At 39.2% G+C, this 11504-nt stretch overlaps 1 protein-coding gene across 1 annotated transcript; it reads right to left on the bottom strand.

Annotated features, from left to right (window-relative positions):
- Window positions 1–4349: 4349 nt before the first annotated feature.
- Window positions 4350–11504, bottom strand: nes (nestin). The gene is made up of 4 exons (XM_053653517.1): window positions 10596–11504; window positions 9873–9997; window positions 8384–8460; window positions 4350–7930 (listed from the first exon to the last, which is right to left on the bottom strand). The coding sequence occupies exons 1-4, from the start codon at window positions 11406–11408 to the stop codon at window positions 4785–4787; spliced, it is 4161 nt and encodes a 1386-aa protein (XP_053509492.1). The 5' UTR covers window positions 11409–11504; the 3' UTR covers window positions 4350–4784.

Here is an 11504-nt window from a genome sequence, read left to right as displayed (position 1 = left end):
GTTCTTTCTTTGTCAGCGTGTCTTATTGAGTTTGTCCTGATCAAGCATTCAATACTAAATCTTTACAGAAAAGTTTTAACTTATTTGTTAACGTTGAATGAGCTCTCAGGTCCCTGATTTAATCCTGAGCTCAGGTTACTGACTGAATGGAGTTTCGTATGTTCTCCCTGTGTCCACTTCGGTTTCCTCTGGGTTTGTCCAGTTTACTCCCAAACACATTGTTACTCTAAATTGCTCATAATGTGAATGAGTGTGTGAATGTGTGTGTGCATGGTGCTCCAGGGTGTATTCCCACCTTGATCCGAGTGTTCCTCGGATAGGCTCCTGACCCACCGCAACCCTGACAAAGATAAACCAGGTATTGAAGCTGAATGAATTGTTTCATTTAATTTCAATTGGTTTCCTCAAAGCAAACATTTTTATAAAAGTCTTTCAAGATTTCAATATACACTGATAGGGCACTTTATTAGGAACACTATACTAACGCTGGGTTGGGCCTCCATTTGCTCTTAAAACAGCTTCAGTTCTTCGTAGCATGGATTCCACAAGATGTTGGAAACATTCCTTTGAGATTCTGCTCCATGTTGACATGATTGCATCACACAATTCCTGCAGATTTTTCAGGAGCACTTTCATGCTTGAATCTCCCGTTCTACCACATCGCAAAGCTGTTCTATTGGATTCAGATGCGATGACTGGGAAGGCCACTGAAGAACAATGAACTCATTATCATGTTCATGAAACCAGTTTGAGACAACTTTTGCTTTGAGACATGGTTCATTATTATGCTGGAATTAGTCATTAGAAGTTGGTAAATTGTGGCCAAGAAGGGATGCACATAGTCAGCAACAATACTCACATAGGCTGTGGCATTCAAGCAATTTTTGATTGGTATTAATGGGCTCAAAGTGTACCAAGAAAACATTCCCCACACCATTACACCACCTCCACCAGCCTGGACTGTTGAAACAAGGCAGGTTTGGATCATGGATTAATACTGTTGGCCCCAAATTCTGACTCTACCATCTGTGTGCCTCAGCAGAAATCCGGACAGACCAGGCTACATTGTCCAATTTTGGTGAGCCTGTGCCCTGTGCAGACTCAGCTTTCTGTTCTTGGCTGACAGACGTGAAACCCGATGTGGTCTTCTGCTGTTGTAGCACATCCGCCTCAAGGTCGATGTGTTGTGTTTATTCTGAGATGCTTTTCTGCTTACCACAGTTGTACCGAGTGGTTATGTGAGTTACTGTAGCCTTTCTGACAGTTCAAACCAGTCTAGCCATTCTTCATTGATCTCTCTCATCAACAAGGCATTTTTGTCTGTATCTGCTCTCTGGATGTTTTTTCTTTACTGCACCATTCTGAGTAAACTCTAGAGACTGTTGTGCGTGAACATCCCAGGAGATCAGCAGTTAGCAGAAATATGCAGAAATATTCAGAAAAGGCCATCTGGCACCAACATTCATGCCACAGTCAAAATCACTGAGATCACATTTTCCCCCATTCTGATGGTTGATAATGGTGAACATTACCTGAAGGTCCTGCATTGCATTACACTGCGGCCACATTGGGGGATTTAGAGAATTGGCTCACTCATGATTAGAGAATTGCATGAACGAGTAGGTGTACAGGTGTTCATAATGAAGTGCTCGGTGTATGTATGTCTGTATTTGTACACTGTTTACTTATATATTTAGGAACAACATATATATGTTCTATTGCTTGCAACCACACAAACCAAGACTAGTGAAGTCAACATGTAATCGTATACTGAATTCCAAATCTTTTTAAAGGCTTAAATATGAAAGATTTTTTATCTTCAATCTTAAATGTGTTTTGCAGTTTGTCCACTAGATGGGAGTATAAGCCATTTTAACCATATTTGGTCAAACCCAAAATTCAGTCTTGTATTCATCATGTGCCTAAGCAAGCCTTATGCTTGCAGTTTTAGATGTTAAAGATGAGTGTTTCTGTGCACAGAGATAGGATTGTTGGCTTGATTTTTGTATTTTTTTTATTTTTTACTTTGCATAGTTGAAAAGATTGTGGTTATTCCAGGCAGGCATGAGTGTTAGTGATAATTCTGCACTGTTCTCAGCAGACGTGATGACCACAGTGTCAGCTGAACTGGTCAGTTGCAATGTCAAGTGCAACTGTTGAGGGCATGTCGGTTACAGATGCCCAGTCACCACTCATCTGATGTCCCAATAATAACAGCTCTCCAACATTCTGAATAATGGATCATTCAGCTTCAGGTTCACTAGAAACTTATGTTTAGTGGAATTTTAATCTTAGTCTTACACCACTGCCAGCTGTTTGCATGGATTAAATTCTGCCTCACTTCACTAAATTTACTTAAATGTCTGCCAAATCAATAAAATGCAACGTAAAAACGATTAATCAAGGTGTGTTCAATTAATACTATATTTAGAGTAGTTGTTAACATTAACAAAGCATTTACACACCAAGTATTGACAACAAAGTAACATATCATTCATATTACATGTATATATGCGTAAGTTTATATATATATATATATATATATATATATATATATATATATATATATATATATATATATATATATATATATATATATATATGACCCAAAGAAGCAAAGTAATCCTTGCCTTAGATATTATTTATTTTATTCATTTATTTTAAGTAGTTACAATATGAATCATAATATGTTTGGAATGGTTAATTGGCAGAATTTTGGCTTTGAATTTTTTTTGAAAAACATTTTATTCATTATCACTATTTAGTCACATGCTTTTGATCTTTTGATACGTGTATTAACTTACTGTTTCTGTGTTAACATTACTAATGTTTTTGTTTTTTTTGTAATGGAGATAACAGTTTCATAATGTTAACTAATGCATTAAATATTGTCAGAATCACAATTCAGTGTGTGAAATTTCTATTTAGATAATTATATATTTTGAGTCAAACGCTATCAAATCTATTTTTATATAGTTAAGGGAAGAGTAAACCAGTGCTCATTAAAGGTTAATTAGCTGCATATGATGGTTGCTATAAACACTGTTTATGTAGTAACTTCGCTGCCATTTTCCATTTGTCATATCAGCTGATAAAAATTCTTTTCCTCTATGACAGCTCCAGATTTGCAGTCTGATCTCCATGAGCTGGCATAGTACTCCTTTCAGCTGCTGCATGTCTGTAAAGTGGGTGGGGTAAAGGGATGGAGATTCTCATTTTTAAAAAAAATTTAAGAACATTGATGAATACAATAAGTAGTAAATAAAACAAGTTACGCTCCATTACTCAAAGATATTCAATTTGCATCTGAATGTATTGTCCCGTCTTTTTCTGTTTTCATTTTACAGATACCTAATTACTCAGCAGCTTCCAGGAAATCAATGGAAGCTCAATAATGGAGACAGATGGCACATGGTACTTAGCACACACATCTCAATTCAAGCTCTTTGGATTTTCTCTGGGTTGGTGGCTTTTAATAAGAATTAAAGGGCAATGTTTAAATCCATGGTCTTTAAAATGTAGTATATCTTTTTAATCTCAGTTAGATATTGAGTGATCATGTGGCTTTGTTTTATTTTAGAACTTGCTTATCTTTATGACCTACTATATTCCAAACTACACCCCTGCAGTTGCTTTTAGAATCCAGTTGCAATCTCTTGCATCAAGGGTGTTGTGCTGTGTCATGTGCTACAGGGAGCCTGTGGAAGTGACTGAGGTCATCACAGAGAGCAGGTGCTGGGGGGCAGACTGGACCAGTGACAGGATTCTTCCCCCTGCTCGCCTTTTGTTTTATCTCCCAGAGGACTCTCTAAATGCTGATCTGTATGTGTGCAACAACTGCCCATTTCTGGTTGCCCAAGTAATAGAGGCACAGCAGCAGGATGGAAATCTATTTAGAGATGAAAAAAGAGCATGGCAGACTGCTGAGGTAATGCAATTACTATCTCCTGCACCGTCTCACTCTCTCACTCATTCTCTCTCCCTGTCTATTCGTCTGGTCCTCAGTGAGTCTCATACTGAGCACAGGACAAAGCTAAAGAGCTGCCAGTGTCGTGATTAATGAAGGAAAGAAAAAATTACCCAGCAAGGGAGATGACGTCATCTTTACTTGTGAGTTTCTCTCTTGCAGTCTCTTTCCTGTCATCAGAGCTGTGTTGTGTGCTAGCAATGAAGAAGTCAGTGATGATAATTCTAAATCCCTTGGCCTTCCCCACAATCCGACATTTTTTTATGATTCATTAAGCAGAAGCTTAATAAATGATTTCATTCACTCAATCTAAGTGCAGAAATATTTTACTATTTTTATACCTCTACACTAAAGTGTACCTGTTATATCAATACTCCTTAATTCAATGAAATATCTTAGAGGTGGGGGTTTTTTCTTGATGTTTCCAGGGTATGTTTTCATTTGATACATGTAAGTAATTTGATTAAGCAATCAGAAACACAGAGGCAACTCAAATATTGTTTATTATGATATATTGTTCAAAAATCCCATCTGTATTTGTTTCACCTAAAAACAATAATAATAAAAAAAAAGGTAGATATATCAATGCCAAAGTCAATGAGAACAGCATCATTACACAGATCAATTAGGTATGCGATGCACTAATATTTATCAATCAAGACAAGACTTTCTTTATTTCCAAGGCACAGATAAGCAATAGTTATACTTCTCACTGTTTTACCCCACTTTTCCCCTTTCCATTTTGCACTACTGCAGTACATTAATAAATGTAATGTTGTTGAACATTTGTGAGATGAATAATGCTTGTAGAACGAATTTACTCTTCACCAGAAGACCAGGAGTCACCTTCATCAGTGGAATCCTCTGCATGGACAGTTTCATCTCCATCTTTCACATCTTTACACTGTAACTGTTTGGCCTGTGACATCTTCTGTTCTTCCCCTTCCTCCTCCACTGATTGAGGTATAAAGGTGTCCATGTCTTTGTCGGGTTTGCTGTTGGTTGGTGGTTGGCAGTTGGTGGTTTGCTGTTGGTTGATGGTAAGATTTCCCCAGTCCTCCCCAAAGGCCATGGTCTGGATTGGATTAATTCTGTCATATGAGTACCTCTCAGTCTCCGTTTGGTCATTTGGGTCATATGTAGCAGCCATCTCAAATTTTGATGTACTCCAAATGTCCTCCTGTAAGCTTGAACTAAAGAAGCTATGAAGGTCATTTTCTTTTTCATTAGTCTGACATTCTTCTTTTAGAGCATCTCTTTCGACAATATCCATGTTGTCTTTTTTGTTCTCCATTTCTACATCACCAAATTCTTCTGTAGTGCTAAGGATGCTATGGGATACACTTGTAATTTCCTGGCCCAAATTGTACCATTCTTGTGGAAGGCTGTCAGCATTTTCACCCATTCCACCACTATTACTGTCCACTGCATATTGCTGTTCCTCTTTGTTCTCCAATTCCTCTGCTTGAGGAACATCATAACTTTCAGATCTATCCTCTTTCAACAAACATGAGAGAAGGCCTGTGAATGATGGATCAGTGTTTGAGACTACATCCGTAGTAGGCGCACTTGCCCAGTCTAGCCGCTGGGTCCGCATCTCAGTCTGGGTAAGCAGCTGAGAACACTGGCTCACATTTGGAGATTCATCCTCAGAATTATTGGGCTCCTCCAGATCTGAGTCGTTAGTGTTGGTCTGGCTTTCTGGATGACTGTGTAGAGAAAATTCATCTGTGAAAACTGCATGAGTGAGCATTGACAGGTTCGACTGAACATCTTCCTCTTCTTTTGGGCAGGCTTGTTCTTTGGTAATAGCAGTTTTGAATAGAAGCACGTCAGAATGCGTGATCTCTGTTGACACCTCTTCACAAGGTTCTTCTGCAAGGTCTTGTTCTTGGGATGGTTCAGGCAATGGGGTGTCAAAATACTTCTTGTCTTCACTTTCACCCTCTGAATTGATTTCTATAGATTCTATATTCCCGTTTTCTGTATTGGGCCTGCATTCTGTTATGTCATCTTCACTGATATTGGCCTGCATGGTCACAAGAGTCTGCTGCTCATTCATCTCCCTGGTTTCATTGTATAAACTTGCACTCCAGTCATGTAACTGTGAGCTCTCTTCCTGTTTCTCAACCAAGAATGTTGACAGATGGTAGTTCTCAATCTTTGTCTCCTCCTCACCCTGACTGTTCTCATTACTATTGTTCCTGAAGTCACTTTCTGATTGATCTACCAAAATATCTCGCATTAGTGCTTTGACATGGCAGTCAAGGTCACCACTTTCATATTGAACAGCGGACTCCACATCCATGCTCTCTCTTAACACAGTTTGAACTAATCCATCTGTGACTATGTCATCTATACTGCCTAGCTCTGGCTCCTCAGATAGATCCTCCATGGTGTCAAAGCGTTTGGCGATTATCTGGCTCCAGTGGCTGGCCCCCTCATGTTTCTCCCTCTCTTCCTCACTGTCAGTAGGTTCACTCACACCCAGATGAGAGATTGGGATCTTGGCATCTGTCTCTTCATCACACTTGTAGTGTATGAGGGGACGAGTGTCTGCTAGTGTGTTCTCCTGAGCATAGCTGTCTGCTTCACCAGGGTCAGTTCTCCATGATGCAGAAATGTTTAATGACTCATCTTCATCACTCTGTCCCTGCTCCTCTTCTGCATTATGTTCAACTACCTGATCTTTGTCAAATGTATCCATCACTGCCTTATCTTTTTCACCTACCAGATTATCTTTTTCATATGTATCCATCACTAACTCAGCTTTTTCACCTACTAAATTACCTTTTTCATATGTATTTATCATTAACTCTGCTTTTTGTTCCCCAAGGTTTTCTCCAATCTCTTCCTCTATTATCCTTTCCTCCTCACCATTAGTCAATTCCTCTTCCTTGCTCTGCTCTACTTTTTTCTCTTGTTCCATTTCATTCTCCACTTCTTGCACTTTAATATCAAGCTCATGACCTTCCAGTGCTTCAATGCCAGGCCATTCAGCTTGTTCTACTTCCATTTTTTCTTCCACTTCTTCAGTTCCTTTCATAGACGCTCTCTCTACTTCTGGTACACTCTTCAGTGATTCTTCTTCAACAAAATGTATAACATCTTCCTTTACATCTGCCCATGTTAGAATTTCACTGTCATCTTCAGCTGGACTAAAGGAATCTGCAGACAAATGTGGTATTTCTTGGAGTAATAGTGAGGCAGGTTTGTTAGTGTTTTCCCCATGCATCTGTAATTCTGCATGATCAACATCTATCATAAATTCTTGTGTGCTGTTTTCAGCAATGTCCTCAGACTCCAACTCTAGCTCAGAGACTACAGCTCTCTCTTCTGGTATCACTGTTTCATTTTCTTCCCAGGCAGACACAGGTGCATGTGATATTTGAGCCATTTCATTAGACACCTCAGTCTCCTCTTCATCTCCATCCTCTGAACTATTTGCTTCCTCAGTATGCTTACTAGAAGAAACACTCTCTGGAGTTTGGGGATGTCTAGCTGGTGAGGTAATCATAGCTGTTTCATTGGTGCTAAACAAAACCGGTCCAAGTTCTGCCTTAAGGACTTCCTGCAAATCTTCATTTCTAGTGAGTATGGACTCATGCTCATCTACAGCTTTAGACACTTCAGAGGAAGAAACAGAAGCAATAGAGCTTGCTTCCTCCTCAGCACTATAATGATCATGAGAGCCTGCTCCAGTTAGATGCTTTTTGGATATAGTTGTAGCTGTTTCTAGTTTTTGCTTCTCTACTGTTACGATGTCTTCCTCTTCCTTAGTGGTTTGAGGTCTCTTGAGTGTCTCATGTGGGGTTCTTAGTGTCAGGTTCCATGTAGGAGTTGGAGTCATAAGGTTGGCTTTATGGGTGATTGATCTGGAGGTTGTATTCAACGGAGTGCTGAACAGACAGGAGGAGATGGCCTGAGTGCCTGGAGGAAACCCAGGGGACTTGGTGATTCCTTCTGTAAATGAAATTGGAGAACAATAAGAATTGGTTTGCATTATTGATATGTCTAATACTTCATGTAAAATAAAAACCTAGTCATATCACAGTACTGTACTTAAATCCCCAGTCATTGTAATATAAAGATTCTACTGCATGGCTTCTTCTTAATAATGCTAACAATGCCTATATATTAATCTTAGAGCCCTAACAATGCCTATATATTAATCATAGAGCCCTAATCATTCTCCCAGAGGCATTATCAGGATACACAGAAGTAATGGAGTAATGTGGATATTGATCCCTAAGCTTACATTACTGGAAATAGAGCCATCTGGTCTGGTGACCTATGGAGACTCGGGATGCTATTACCAGGACAGGCTCCATTTAGTAAAATGGCAGATCCTCTACACACAAGTGAAAAATTGTGTACAATTGTATCCCGAAGTTACATGAAAATCTAAAAATTTACCTAAAAATGAGACCGTCCTATTCCTCTTACTTGGTGATTGGTCGTTAACTCTCAGGCTTTCCCTGTCCAGCAAAGTTCTAAAAACACACAGAAAGAAATGATTAGCAATTTATGTTCTCTGCTTGATTTATCGCTTTGCTTGTATTTTCTCATTTGTAAGTCGCTTTGGATAAAAGCGTCTGCTAAGTGAATAAATGTAACTGTAAATGTATGTTATAAACATACTTACATTACTCTCCAAACCTACCTGTATACTGAGTAAACATATGAAGATACAACCAAGTTGCAGTAAAGTAGAAGGTAGAATTCTGTAGTTTTCAACAAATGTGTGGTTATTCTACATCTTATAATTTGGTTGATTAGATTAATTTAATGGAAATGTTTATAAAGGTGTCAATGAAAGCATAAACTATAAATGCTTTGCTTATTGGTCCACCAACACTGCCCTCAAAGAGAAAGGTAGCTCTATAATGTATAGTGATTATGCTGGAAAAGCAGAAGATGAATTGTACCATACATTTAGACCACTGAGACTATCCATAGAGATAGAGGGTTACATATCATAGCTAAAATCAATGACAAAGCACTAATTTTCTGTTTCTTCTTCGTAGTCCTTTGTTAAATTTTGGTATAAATTGCCTGTGTACTTACTATGACTACAGAGCAAATTTTGATTGAAGATTGTAGTCGCTAGATTTCAGTAGTAAAGGAGGAAGGGGTGAATGTGTGTAGGAATGGAGTCTCTAAAACATTGAGCATAAAGAAAAGAAGAGGTATAAAAGCTTGTGTTGCTCCCAAGCAGCATGTTTGAGCCCAGGGTTGTTGTTATGGAAATGAAGTGTCAGATTTGTCATTGTTAGGCCATCTGCAGTGCACATGCCACCGTCACTGACTTTATTTGTTTCACACTAGTGAGTAGTAATGGAGCTCACACACCATCAAATGCACAAGTGTGAGTGCAACAGGATGGTGAAAAAAAACATACAGAGCAGTAATAAATTGGATGTAGTAAATGGATGGACAAGGCATATTAAACTACATTCTTTATTCAAGATTTGCTGCAGTCATGATTTTAGTGAAGATTTTTAAAAACGTATTTAATACCTAAATTTGACAAAGGTTCAGGAAGATGAAATAGAAGAAAATGCTTTGTCTTCTAAACCATTTTGCAAATATATTAATCATTTCATGGGTCTGATTGCATGGAGAAATTAAGTCTTATTAAGACTTATGTTTTTCCAGCATCATCAAAGACTCCCTGAGCTCCATTTCTCTTCAGACCATTTCCTAAGATGGGTGAGGGGCTGTGTTGGAGGACCAATAAGGAAAAACCTATTTAAAGCTCTTTCTGACTCCATTAATATCAGTTATGCCAGTTACATCCTGTAGTTTATAGCAGTGCTGTCATGTCTACATTAAAGAATGTAGAAAAACCAAAGAGGAAGAGGCATAGGATTTCCATCATAAGGCCCAAGATGTAAACAGATACCTGTAAGTGGCCACCTCGAGGCTCAGAGACATCTTCATCTGCAGTAGATTTCGACTCTCTACCAACAGCTCACTTATCTGGTCTCCGAGATCCAGCTTCTCTGCCTCCAGGGCCTCCACATGAGCCTGTAAAGACAGGGGGATAAGAAGAACATTCAAATCCTTCCTTTTCATCTACTGGGTTTTATACTATTTACTTAGTTACACATGCTATAATTCCAATAAATAGGTCTGTGCCAAGTAATTTTAGATCAATGGTCGAAAACTTTATGGCACTGGATACCATTATCAGAGACTCATAACCTCTTACTCAGCATATTGTCATACAATGAAGGTCATCAGTGTATTGTAATGAATAAAATCATTATAGGTAGAACTGGACAATTGAGTGTTTCACTCTTACTAACCCTTTTAGGAAGCCTATAACTATCCCAAGAACCCAGGAAGAGCACATGAAGGTTTTTTACTTGTACTATTTGCTCCCTTTCTGATGAAATGTAAAGAAAAACAATGGCAGAAAGTCCAGTTATTGTTTTTGCATCTAATAATAATATAAAAACCTTTTGCCATATCTGAGTCATAATCCCATAATTATTATAAAGCTAATTCTATTTTCCTATTAACATTTTATAGACTTTGTGGCTACACAGATATTTGGAAAATAATAAGTTAATTTAACGCTGTACATATTCCCTCATGTGAAAGTAAAACATTTTATTTTTACCTGAAGATGTTGAAGGTCTTGATTCTGCCTCTGTCTCTGCTGTACCATGTTCTTCTCCATCAGTTCTCTCTTGGCCTTTGCACTTTCCAGCTCTTTGGCCAAATCTTTTATCTGCAGCTGACTCTCCTTCTTTTCTTGTTTGATCAGTGTCATGTGAGCCCTGGTTTTGTCCAGGCTCTCCTCTAGCTTCTTCATCTGTGTCTGGTACATGCCTGCTGCTTCATGCCAGACCTGGGCTGCTCTCTTCGAGTACTCTTCCCCCAAGCCCTGGAGGTTGAGAGTCTGGCTGTGCTGAGGAGCCATTAGCACAGGTTTTGAGAACGCACTTGAGGACTTCAGGGCTGCCAGGTCTTCTTGATGAACCTGCACCTGTAGAGAGACCTCTTTTTCAAGATGAGTTGCTTGTTCTCTCAGCCAGATCTGCATCCTCCTCTCATCCTCCAGTGCTTTCTTGCTTTCTTCAAGTTTTCTCTTAGCCTCAGCCTGTGCAGACTTCTCTTTTTGTCTCAGTATGTTCAGCTCCTCAATCTCCTCCAGCAGGATGCTGACCTCTAGCTCCACATGATCCTTCTCTCTCCAGGCATTCTGCAGCTCTTTTCTGGCCAGACTGAGTGCCTCCTCCTGAGCTTTCCTTTGGCCTGCAGTGTCTGGGTTTCTTCGCATGACCTGGATTTCCCCCCAGAGAAGCTGGTTCTCCTCTTCCAGTAACTTCACATGGTTCAGGTATGACTCCAGTCTCCTGTTCAACTCCAGCATCTCATACTTCTCTTCTCCAGTGTGGGAGTTAGGATGCCGAAAACTTGAGATCTCCATTTCAGTTGGATGCAGCTTGTTTTATGTCCACAAGAACTACAATGTTTGTGTGTCTTTGTGTATGTGTGGCTCAGTGGTCTGGCCCTGCAGAATGGC

This window comes from Ictalurus furcatus, chromosome 1 (genome assembly GCF_023375685.1).
Source record: "Ictalurus furcatus strain D&B chromosome 1, Billie_1.0, whole genome shotgun sequence".
Lineage (NCBI taxonomy): Eukaryota > Metazoa > Chordata > Actinopteri > Siluriformes > Ictaluridae > Ictalurus > Ictalurus furcatus.
Note: the sequence above shows the minus strand (reverse complement) of the source record. Positions and strands in the feature narration are given on the sequence as shown.